This window comes from Lepisosteus oculatus, chromosome 12, assembly GCF_040954835.1.
Source record: "Lepisosteus oculatus isolate fLepOcu1 chromosome 12, fLepOcu1.hap2, whole genome shotgun sequence".
NCBI lineage: Eukaryota > Metazoa > Chordata > Actinopteri > Semionotiformes > Lepisosteidae > Lepisosteus > Lepisosteus oculatus.
Genome location: NC_090707.1, coordinates 33,408,232 through 33,420,959, shown reverse-complemented (window position 1 = coordinate 33,420,959; position 12,728 = coordinate 33,408,232). Strand labels below are relative to the sequence as shown.

The following is a 12,728-nucleotide window of genomic DNA, read 5'->3' as shown; positions in this document are numbered from 1 at the left end:
CCCAGAAGCATTTCATTTACTGGTGTTAATGTAGGGTTGTCTGAAGAAAAGCACAGCTCGCAAGAATTTATTGCCGCTTTGATTCTGCTTAAACCTGCTTCATTTTGTTCAGGCTTGTCTTGCACTTTGATGTCAATTTTTTAGATTTATATGACATGTCATTTTGCCTTCGAAGTTCTTTAAAGAGCTGCTCTTATATGTAATATTTGACATTGACTCTTCTTACAAGAGTATGGAATCGATCTGAAAATATTGGTTAGATGATGCTATGTTCAAAACTGGAAAAGAAGCAAACTACGGTGTTCCCATGGTCACACTCCATCAATACGATTTTCCAGTAGTTATTTCCATATATCTTCATCTTCACCTGTTTATCACTTTATCCTTCGTTTGACAAAATATTTAGCTTAGATGATCGAGTCTAATTGGTACATGAACAGTATCCTTTCACAAACGTTTATCTCTTTACAGACCTAAAGACCATCATAATGGAAATTCAATACATTACATTGTACATTAAAGAAACAGACTTCAAAAATATTTTTTCAAGTTTTTTATTACAAAATATTGATCCAGCTACACTGCATTTTTGACATTGTTTTAATGTTTATCAGTGGTACTTTATGAAAAGAAAATGGCACTAAAATACTATGAAAATGATTTTCATAAAATATTAGTCCATTTATTTTTACATAGAGTCCAAGACATTTCTAGTTGTGTTGGTACTGGAATACAGCAAAATCAAGACAGGATCACTTTTTGCTTTCTAATACTCCTCTCCCTCCTCATCTTCCTCTCCCACGCTGTCAGTGCCCACCTCTTCATAATCCTTCTCCAGGGCCGCCATGTCCTCTCGTGCTTCAGAGAACTCTCCCTCCTCCATCCCCTCTCCCACGTACCAGTGGACAAAGGCACGCTTGGCGTACATCAGGTCGAACTTGTGGTCCAGGCGAGCCCAGGCCTCAGCGATGGCGGTGGTGTTGCTCAGCATGCACACAGCTCTCTGCACCTTGGCCAGGTCTCCCCCAGGCACCACTGTTGGGGGCTGGTAGTTGATACCCACCTTGAAGCCAGTGGGACACCAGTCCACAAACTGGATGGTGCGCTTGGTCTTGATGGTGGCGATGGCAGAGTTGACGTCTTTGGGCACCACGTCTCCACGGTACAGCAGACAGCAGGCCATATACTTGCCATGACGGGGGTCACATTTCACCATCTGGTTGGCTGGTTCAAAGCAGGCATTGGTGATGTCAGCCACCGACAGCTGCTCATGGTAGGCCTTCTCAGCAGAGATCACAGGGGCATAGGTGGCCAGAGGGAAGTGGATGCGAGGGTAGGGCACCAAGTTGGTCTGGAACTCAGTCAGGTCCACATTCAGGGCACCATCAAAGCGCAGGGAGGCAGTGATGGAGGAGACGATCTGGCCAATGAGCCTGTTGAGGTTGGTGTAGGTAGGGCGCTCAATGTCCAGGTTCCTGCGGCAGATGTCATAGATGGCCTCGTTGTCGACCATGAAGGCACAGTCAGAGTGCTCCAGGGTGGTGTGGGTGGTCAGGATGGAGTTGTAGGGCTCCACCACAGCTGTGGACACCTGGGGAGCTGGGTAGACAGCAAACTCCAGCTTGGACTTCTTGCCATAGTCGACAGAGAGGCGCTCCATCAGCAGGGAGGTGAAACCAGAGCCAGTACCACCTCCGAAGCTGTGGAAGATGAGGAAGCCCTGGAGCCCTGTGCACTGGTCTGCCTGGAGACATAATATGAGCATAGTTAGTTGGTGTATAGTAGTAAATAAGCTGCTTTAATGTAAACAGAAAGATTTTCTTCTACATAAAAGCTAAGTGAAACCAACAATCAATCCTTATCACGTTGCTTTTCGCTTAAAAATGAAAAGTGTCAAGAAAAATAATAACAGTATCATATTTGAGGTTTAATGTGTGTGTAACATTTTGACAATGACATGCTTTTCATCGTTACCACAATTGAAGTTTTATCAAAGAAATTAGTTGCAATATTTTTTTATCCTCAAATATCCAAAGATAATTCCAACACTAATTTATGTATAACCAATAAACAATAAGAAAATAAAACAATATATACTGTGGAAAAGGCCTGAAATAGCACGAAAGTAATGAAACCCGTTAGCTTGCATGTCCTGTCCAGCACAATGGCTGGATATAGCTGGCTTAAACAAAGATAGTGAATCGTGTCCTAGCGTCACTTTATCTGCAATGCATAATAGCCAATTCATGGTGGAAAATGGACATGAGGAGGAGGAGGATAAGATAAGAATCTTACCAGCTTGCGTGTCCTGTCCAGCACCAGGTCGATGATCTCCTTGCCGATGGTGTAGTGCCCACGGGCGTAGTTATTGGCAGCGTCTTCCTTGCCAGTGATGAGCTGCTCGGGGTGGAACAGCTGGCGGTAGGTACCTGTGCGCACCTCGTCTGGGAATTAAAAGGAGAAAAAAAGAGAAAGGAATCAGTTTACCTGCACTGTTCCAAGTGATGTAATAGTGGAGGCTGCCACACTGTGAAAGTCATGATCCAAACAGTTATTTGTAGGTATTATGAAATGAGCACTTTCAAGTCAGACAGGGAAATAATATCATGCAGCCTCTTCTTACCGATGACAGTGGGCTCCAGGTCCACGAACACAGCCCGGGGGACATGTTTGCCCGCCCCGGTCTCGCTGAAGAAGGTGTTGAAGGAGTCGTCTCCTCCTCCGATGGTCTTGTCACTGGGCATCTGGCCGTCAGGCTGGATCCCGTGCTCCAGGCAGTACAGCTCCCAGCAGGCATTGCCCATCTGGGCACCCGCTTGGCCAACATGCATAGAGATACACTCACGCTAAAGAAATAAAGGAAATTATGAGTTGTACTTCGGGGATACACCGATGTTACACATAGCCTGTGCATTTAGAAAGTTATTACATTTCGATCATATGAAATTGCCAGTCCTAAAATAACACTCACTGTTTTTTGTGAACTTTTCTGTGATGTGGCGCAATGATTGATATTCTGAACTTGTAACTGGAAATTTGTGGGCTCAGATTCCATGTGAGGCTCTACTATTCTAAAAAACTTGACCAGCTTGCTCGAGCGGAACACTCAGCTGTATAAATGGGTGTGAATGCCATTAGCTTTGGATGAAAGTGCCAGCTGAATAAAAAGAGCAATTAGTCTGATGATGTTTCTGATCTTGGCAAGCGGCAAGCTCACTATTAGTACTGCAGTTCCTGCAGAATCAGCCGATGACAGGAATAAACATTTAATCAATGAATTCCTCCCAGGAGGAGTTCCAGTAATCTTTTCCACAAAAAGCCTCCACCCAGTAGCAAAGAGGCTACAAACTGCAGGTTTAGATGAATGGAGATCCTGGTGTGGGCAGCACAAAGCTGTCTGAGCTCTCTTTGGTTAGGGTGGAGTACTCCTGGTTTGGCTCATAACAGTGGCTTCGGTTGTTACATTCAGTTGTTTCTTTGTGTAATGCAGTGCTGGGGTAGCTTTTAAACGACATCTGCTGTTTCCAATACAGAATGGCAGGACAAGAGTCTGCTTGTATGGTGGATGAGAATGTTACAAATGACAGAGGCAGTAATCATTATCAATCCCTTACTACCCTAAAGAAAAGTTTTCATTTCTGTTAGAAAAACAGCATTTCTAGAAACGTTGTATTGCAGACTCTATCATTACTTAGCAGAAACTACAAAATAACCCATACATCAAACTACAATAAAAAAAATAAAGGGTAAATATATGAACAACGGGGGCGGGAGCCTTGTTACTAATTATCATCCTGTCTTGTATCCGTCAAATAAAATTATTTAACAAAGAGAAGTTCCCTAAAGAGCCTTCCAGCCATCACTTGTTTTATTGGCTTCAACGTCTGGTTGCTTTCTGTTGTGCCAGGAGTGATTGAGACACGTATCTGAAAATTGTGCTGAGTCACAATGCCGCACATAATGGCCTCTCCAGGGATAAGATGCTGCAAAAACAGTACTGCATTTCCCTTAGGCTGCGATATGGAGCTTATCCGTGTTGCCTCTGTAAACCGCAGAGCTGGAGGTCAGAAGGTTTTACCCCACCCCCACTGTTCCACTGATATAACCTCCTTTGTTTGAAACAAGAGACACACGGCAGGGAAAAAAAAAAAGAATCTGATGCAACTGGTTGAACACAGTGGCTGCAAAAAGCCTCACTAACGCAAGATGCAATCTAATCTATTGAGAGGTCTGAAGTAAACATTATGGAGCATTGTAAATGTCGGTTTGAAGGAAAACTCTCTTTACATGTCGGTTTGAAGGAAAACTGTCTTCAACATCGCAGGGTAACCTAATCACAAATGAAATTATAGGACCCCAATAATCTGAATTTCTGGAGAAAAGACGGTGGTGGGAAGGAACGTTCCTTTCAGTTTTCACATCTTCATAAAATAATGGAAGGGAAGGGAAAGTGAAATAAAAAAACAGGACCGCACACAGGTTGCCAAGTCATTCAAATCAAATATAAAAATAAGGTCATTACTTTTAAGTTAGGGACCATTTTTGTAAAAGTATTGGAACTCATTTGAGGCTTTCCTAGTTCGATTAATTACCATCTTGTTTGTGAAAATAAATTGAATAAGCATGTGCCGTTACATTTGGAATGGTATGTTAATACTTTACAAATAGTGCGAAATAAACTAGATCAGACCCAAGAGGATTAGCACATTGGTCAGGGCTGGGTGCGACACCGTTATTTACAAAGACGTGCTGGGTTGAGGTGGTGGAGCTGGGGCTGTGGCCCGAATCCTAATCCCCGACTGCAGTCACAGCAACAGGCTCTTGGCGCCCAGCCCACAGTCTCCAGAGGAGGACGAGCTCACGCTACAGTCTCCCTGCCCCCACTGGAACCTCCCTGCCACAGCGACACTGCATCCCTGCTGTGCGCTCTGCATTTCAGCAAGGGAATCAAGTCTTTGGCAAACATGTGGCCTCCTCAGAGCCCTTCGCCTTGAGCCTTAAACTCAATTCATGGGCTGCTTGCTGGCTCTTTTGTGAATAGATTAGGCCCACTCGCTCAAGCAGAAGGTTTGCACATATGATGCTTTGTTCAGAGACGTGAAAGCCCCGCACCGTGAAACATATGTTAACTGGTCGCCTAGCAGAAGAAAAGGAGGCTGCCGACTCAGTACTCACCATTTTGTATGATTTCCTTCGGCCCGACGTCTAGGATTCGGAATGAGAAGGCTGTGATGCCGGGTCGGGGCTGAGGCTGCTGTTTTATAGTGTGGGCAAGAGGAGGGGGGGGACAGGAAGCTGGTTTGTCTGTTGGCGGGACTGACAGTTAGAAAAGAAAGGGGCTGGCCCTGCTGGACAAACACACTCCTCCACAGAGAGACGGAGCTGCAGGGAAAACAGGTTACCTCCCAGACCGCACACACACACACAGACACACTCCCTCATACACTGACACACTCCCTCACACACACAAAGACATACTCCCTCACACAGAGACACACTCCCTCACACACACACACACACTCCCTCACACACAGACACACTCCCTCACACACACACAGACATACTCCCTCACACACACAGACACACTCCCTCACACACACTCCCTCACACACACAGAGACATACTCCCTCACACAGAGACACACTCCCTCACACACACACACTCCCTCACACACAGACACACTCCCTCACACACACACAGACATACTCCCTCACACACACAGACACACTCCCTCACACACACACTCCCTCACACACACACTGACACACTCCCTCACACACACAGAGACATACTCCCTCACACAGAGACACACTCCCTCACACACACACACAGACACACACACACAGACATACTCCCTCACAGACACAGACACACTCCCTCACACACACACTCCCTCACACACACACAGACACACTCCCTCACACACACACAGAGACACACTCCCTCACACACACAAGGCAGACAACTTTCAGACCTAGGAACTGGTGTTGAGGACATTTCTGTGTGTAATACTCAAGGGCAACAATTAAACAGCAATAAAAGCAAGGAAGGATTAATTGATCCCTTAGCTGAAAGGGAAGAAGAAACACCAGAACATGAAACCAACAAGATGTATATATTTGAAAGCATTAAATTCACTTGCTGGATTTTCAAAATCGGGAACAAAAAAGCTGCTCAGTATCATATTAAAACTCTCCTCAAAATCAAGTCGAACACAGAGTGCAAGTGTACCTCACTAATACTAATTCAAAAAATCAATTTACAATAAAGGTTTTATTCTGCTATTTAATTTGCTTGTCCATGTTTTGATCACTTGGAAGTCACCTAGAGTAAGGGCTTCGGCCAAGAAAAAAGAATTAAAATAAAGCTAGTTTGTAGAACAGTATAAAAAGGAAAAGGGAACAAGTAAAGGTTAAAGGTTAAAGAAAAGAAACATGTTTCAGCTGTGGAGCCTTCTTCGGGGGAAAATTCTCTCCCTTTTTCACAGTTCCTCAGGCCCCGACGACTTTGTAGTGACGACATGGATTTCCATAATCAAGCCCTCAAAATGCACTTTTTTTCATCAACAGAGGATACCCCACCCATGTTATCGACAGGACCCTCACCCGAGCCAAAAGCAGCCCTCAGATCATCAACTCAATCAGGAACTCCCGGCTTCACAATCGCATTCCATTGGTGCTTCCTTACCACCTGAAGACCCTTTCTATCCCCAAGTGCATTAACTTGACAACTTCCCCTGACACCCACAATGCTGTGTTTCTTTTCTTCTCAGCATGGAATAAACCTTTACTTGTTCTTTTGCAGCCTTCACATGCTGACGCAGCTAGCCACCTGAACTAAAAAGAAAGAACTAACATTTTAACCGACCAGCACCTTTTGCAACCTACCCATGCTGACGCAGTTACCCACCTGAACGTCTTCAGCTCATTTCTACTGCGACCCACTATCTCTTCTGCTAAATCTTGTTCTGGATCTCATCGTCATGACCTTCTCTTCCTTCATGGGGTACTTGCCTGCTTCTCTCACTAAAGCGAGGCCCCGACTCACTGTGGTCATTAAAAATCGCAGGGCGTTTCTCAAAAAGAGTAGGGGTGTAACCCCGGCGTCCTGGTCAAATTTCCTCCTGGCCTTCACCAGTCATGGTCTCCTAATTATCCCCATCTACTTGTGCACTCTGGGTGATGTTGCATCATCCAGGTGGGGCTGCACATTGGTGGTGGTAGTGGGATTCCCCATTACCTGTAAAGAGCTTTGAGTGGAGTGTCCAGAAAGCTGCTATATAAGTGTAAGGAATTATTAATAATTATTAAACCGGAATTCTCCCATGCTTCATTTACTGCTGGTTTCCCTCTCTCCCTCTCACCCGAAGAAGGCTCCCCAGCTGACCGTTGTGTCGCCCTCCTTTCCCTTCCAGCATTGGAATAAACCTTCACCTGTTCCTTTGAAGTCAACGCATGCTGACTTAACTCCCTACTTGAACTCCTATTATTACATTTTATCAATGAACTTGATTCTGGTATAGTCAATAGCACAATAGGGATATTTGTGAACAGAAACAGCAAAAGAAAATTCAAAAATATTTAGACAGAATTTAAAAACCTAGCCATACCGACAAGTGTGCGGTGGCACTGTATGTATAAAGGTAGCTAAAATACCAGATATATGAATATAAGATAGGAAACTGTGAGCTTGAAGAAGCTGCCTGAGTGAAAGCTTTTTATTCTTTATATCTTCTTGACAATGTAGAGAAACAATGGAAAACAGATTGTAAAGATATATCTAAAAGTATGGAACAGAAAATATGGGGATATTATGTTCAAAATGAACATTGCACTGGTGAAATCTCTTTAGATTACTGTGAAATATTTCCGGTGTCAACCAAGACTACAAGTGAGACTGATTCATATATTCAGACTCCTCAATATACTTTAATGTCCTTCTAATGACACTGCTACACAGGAGCTGAATACAAATATAAACATTTGTCTATAAGGGATTAGTCATTTTATTATCCCTTAAAATGGATAATAAATTTCAGTCATGCTAAATCATTCTAAAAAATTACATTCATGTTCTTTCCTTATACCAAAAAAGCTGTTGTGCAATCTTGGCTGCTAAGAGACTTCAAGTCTGTCAGCTACTGGGTGTTTACAGCCAAGATCATAGAGTGCTCACAATATGTTTCTTAACATACAGCATACTCTTCTGATAGTTTTGAAACTTGCTGCCATCATTTCAATGCTTCCAAAATGACCTTGCTAATGACAGGTATTGCTCTTGTTTGCATTGTGTCCGTTCATTCTGGAGAGCTGCATTTCCTTCACAGTTGCACTGCAGAGCACTGAATAAGAATAAACATGGCTTTCACTAGCCTTTACAAAATGGCAAGGGCAAGCAATGGAGCAATTCTTGCCAATGGAGGAGAGATTTACTGTCCTTGAATGATAACCATTTTTCCAGACAGGACCATCTAGCAAATATATTACATTGTAAGAAGTCAAACTAAAATATTAACGCATCTTGAAGTCTCTGTCAAATATTAGATGGCAGAAAAATAGTGAAACTGAAAATTAAAATCTATTTATTAAAATACATCATCACAGTAACTTAGAATTTATTAAGTCTGCAACAATTCAATCATGCACTCCCCTTTGTGTCTTAAAACAACATTTTTAAGCTTCTAGAATAAGTCTAATACTCTTCTCCTTCCTCTTCTCCTTCCTCTCCCACACTGTCAGTGCCCACCTCTTCATAATCCTTCTCCAGGGCCGCCATGTCCTCTCGTGCTTCAGAGAACTCTCCCTCCTCCATCCCCTCTCCCACGTACCAGTGGACAAAGGCACGCTTGGCGTACATCAGGTCGAACTTGTGGTCCAGGCGAGCCCAGGCCTCAGCGATGGCGGTGGTGTTGCTCAGCATGCACACAGCTCTCTGCACCTTGGCCAGGTCTCCCCCAGGCACCACAGTTGGGGGCTGGTAGTTGATGCCCACCTTGAAGCCAGTGGGACACCAGTCCACAAATTGGATGGTGCGCTTGGTCTTGATGGTGGCGATGGCAGAGTTGACGTCTTTGGGCACCACGTCTCCACGGTACAGCAGACAGCAGGCCATGTACTTGCCATGACGGGGGTCACATTTCACCATCTGGTTGGCTGGTTCAAAGCAGGCATTGGTGATCTCGGCTACAGACAGCTGCTCATGGTAGGCCTTCTCAGCAGAGATCACGGGGGCGTAGGTGGCCAGAGGGAAGTGGATGCGAGGGTAGGGCACCAAGTTGGTCTGGAACTCAGTCAGGTCCACATTCAGGGCACCATCAAAGCGCAGGGAGGCAGTGATGGAGGAGACGATCTGGCCAATGAGCCTGTTGAGGTTGGTGTAGGTGGGGCGCTCAATGTCCAGGTTCCTGCGGCAGATGTCATAGATGGCCTCGTTGTCGACCATGAAGGCACAGTCAGAGTGCTCCAGGGTGGTGTGGGTGGTCAGGATAGAGTTGTAGGGCTCCACCACAGCTGTGGACACCTGGGGAGCTGGGTAGACGGCAAACTCCAGCTTGGACTTCTTGCCATAGTCGACAGAGAGGCGCTCCATCAGCAGGGAGGTGAAACCAGAGCCAGTACCACCTCCGAAGCTGTGGAAGATGAGGAAGCCCTGGAGCCCTGTGCACTGGTCAGCCTGGAGACATAAAACATGAACCAAGTCAAGAGACTTAAGTTAACAGGGGTGAGTTTTCTTTTAATAAAATAATTTGTGAAACATGATGACCTTCATTTAAGGTGAGTTTGTAAATTATATAGCGCCCAATCTCCATGGAGGTGGGATGCAGTTCTATACATTAGTATAAGTCAGACAAAAAAAATTGTGAAGGCTTCCATCTTCAGGTAGGTCTCTTCAGTATAAACAGCATGCAGTAGAAGAATAGACATTTCAGATATGGAGCTGAAACAAAAGAAGCTAAAAGCAGAGTACCTTGACTGGAAGATGCGTCATCCTTGGTCTTACTACTTATAAGGATTTAAACCAAATAACTCATTTGCTAAAGTAAAACGCAAGTGTTTTAAGTCCCGACAAGGACAGTGTTAGGGGTGTGGGCATTGTGGCCCAGTCTTAGTACATCTGTAGCAAAAATTAATCAATTACGGGACCAATCATGGTGAAAAATGGACATGAGGAGGGGGAGTGGAAGAAGAAACTGACCAGCTTGCGTGTCCTGTCCAGCACCAGGTCGATGATCTCCTTGCCGATGGTGTAGTGCCCGCGGGCGTAGTTATTGGCAGCGTCTTCCTTGCCAGTGATGAGCTGCTCAGGGTGAAACAGCTGGCGGTAGGTACCTGTGCGCACCTCGTCTGGGAATTAGAGGGGGGAAATTTTTTTTTTAATCAAGCAACAAATCAATTCAAAATTATACTATTCAATAGTGGAGGCCGTCACCCTGTGAAAGTTACAATTCTGTTTGCGGGTTCTTCTAAACTTGTAAGCATTAGAAAAAGAGTCAGACAGGGAAATAAGAAACAGCCTCTTACCGATGACAGTGGGCTCCAGGTCCACAAACACAGCCCGGGGGACATGTTTGCCCGCCCCGGTCTCGCTGAAGAAGGTGTTGAAGGAGTCGTCTCCTCCTCCGATGGTCTTGTCACTGGGCATCTGGCCGTCAGGCTGGATCCCGTGCTCCAGGCAGTACAGCTCCCAGCAGGCATTGCCCATCTGGGCACCAGCTTGGCCAACATGGATGGAGATACACTCACGCTATGGAGACAGAAGTTAGGGTGATATTGAAGTGCAATAATCAAGGTGTCACAATGAAGTTACAACTCTGACAAATTCTAATCATAAATATCTTAGTTTCATTCATTTCATTCCATTACAAGTTAGTACAAATACAAGGGCAACAACTGTTAAATTAATGATTACATATCATAGGTGTGCAATGCTAGTTTCTTTATTATAATATGCTTACAATTTCTGTAAACATATAGTATTAAATACTAGTACCGTCATGCAGTCGTCAGACTCCCAGTGGCTTTTAATTTTGATTTTTGTAAATTTTCATATCAAGGGCATTACCTGATAGAATGATTTTAAAACGTTCAGCTGTTACACTACAGGTACATCATTGCACTCATTTTCTGGCATAATGGATTTTGATCACCAGAACTGGCTTGAGAGTATCTTGAATTCATATTCTGGCACAAAGCTCTTCACGTATGGTTAAAAATTAAAACTTTGGCCTATGACAGATTAGCTCAATGCAAACATGACAAATGGCATTGCATAACTAATTTTTCTACCTTTCTAAAGTGACTGCTCAATGAAAGGCAGACATATAGAATATGAAATCTAATATATTAATTACTGTTACTTTTCTAATTGAGCGAGTAGGCTAGTTTGTATCAGAAATGTATTTATCTCACATATTTAAATATTCACATATTTTTATGTGATATAAGGTTTATATGATATAATTCCTTTGTAAGCTTAATTTTTGATTTGTTTTACCTACCTAAGAAATATAATTTAATCATTTTGACATCAGATGCATAAACAGCTAACTAAATATAAATGTGTAGAGGGTTTCAGTCTGGTTGTTTAGCAATTTTTATTGAACACAGCAGGTCTATAAATTCACACCTGACACAACAAGCAATTATTTCTTTTAGAAGGAATTTAATTGTCACACAAATCCTTAAGCATATTACCACAAGCAAGTGTGAAGCAGCAGCAAAAAATACATAAATCTGTAAATACAGCCATCTTAAAGCTTTGCTCTTCCGTTCAAGTCAGGAAATATCATTTAGTATTTGGTTATAACATTTCAAGACCATGGTTTTAGAAAAAACAACAAAAGTAAAATCACTTACAAATTATCCAAAGATTTTATGATACCTAAAGGAAGTTAAATGACTACAGTGAAACTGCAAAAAATATTTTTGTGCCACAGACTACATGCGTACATTGAAAACATTGCCTGTTCAATTCAATCTGTGGTTTCACATCAGAATTTGGTATAAAAAGGGACCCAGCAGTAGCTGTATCTAGCTCTGAATCGTGACCAAAGACAGGCATTACACTAACAAGTAATAGGTTTATTCCATGCTGAAAAAAGCCTTCTTAACGGCCGAAACATTGTGTTTTCTTTCTCCTCTTTTCAGCATGGAATAAACCTATTATTTGTTCCTTTGCAGCCTACGCACGCTGACGCAGCTGCCCACCTGAACTATTACGCTAACATTTTTAGCTGTAAATATCCTGTGATAGACCCCAGTCCAAGCTCAAATTTTAAAACCAGTTTTGCCTGTAATCTGAGAACTTTACATAAAAAAGCAGTTTAAGTGCTTTGTCACAGGTTTAAGAACTGCATTTAAAAGCTTTCATGCAATCTCACCATTCTGTGTGTTTCTTCAGGCTGACTCCTAGAATTCAGAAGGAAGTGTTAATCTCAGGTAGCTTCTTTTTATAACACAAGCAGGAGGGGATAACCCAGCAACTAAGAAGGCTTCTGTTGTTGGTAACCAGGCTGGATAGCATCTACAATTTTCTAAGCAAAAAAAAAAACAACAGGCTTTATTCTCTGCTTGGTGACACACCAAAGGAGTGACAAAATCGAACAAGCACGATCAAACGATTTAGGAGAGATAAAACACTTCTCATTATTGATGCATAAAAAAATAATATAATGGGACAGCACCAATAACCTGTTATCATCTGCCAATTCCTTCTTCTGGTGGTTTAGA

At 43.2% G+C, this 12,728-nt stretch overlaps 2 protein-coding genes across 2 annotated transcripts; both read right to left on the bottom strand.

Annotated features, from left to right (window-relative positions):
- Positions 1-538: 538 nt before the first annotated feature.
- On the bottom strand, positions 539-5,283 carry LOC102694763 (tubulin alpha chain). Its single transcript, XM_006636789.3, has 4 exons — positions 5,176-5,283; positions 2,624-2,846; positions 2,296-2,444; positions 539-1,744 (listed from the first exon to the last, which is right to left on the bottom strand). The coding sequence occupies exons 1-4, from the start codon at positions 5,176-5,178 to the stop codon at positions 767-769; spliced, it is 1,353 nt and encodes a 450-aa protein (XP_006636852.2). The 5' UTR covers positions 5,179-5,283; the 3' UTR covers positions 539-766.
- Positions 5,284-8,558: 3,275 nt separating this feature from the next.
- LOC138242039 (tubulin alpha-1A chain-like) lies at positions 8,559-12,471 on the bottom strand. Its single transcript, XM_069196814.1, has 4 exons — positions 12,380-12,471; positions 10,521-10,743; positions 10,195-10,343; positions 8,559-9,672 (listed from the first exon to the last, which is right to left on the bottom strand). Exons 1-4 carry the CDS (start codon positions 12,380-12,382, stop codon positions 8,692-8,694), a joined length of 1,356 nt encoding a protein of 451 aa, XP_069052915.1. The 5' UTR covers positions 12,383-12,471; the 3' UTR covers positions 8,559-8,691.
- Positions 12,472-12,728: the final 257 nt, after the last annotated feature.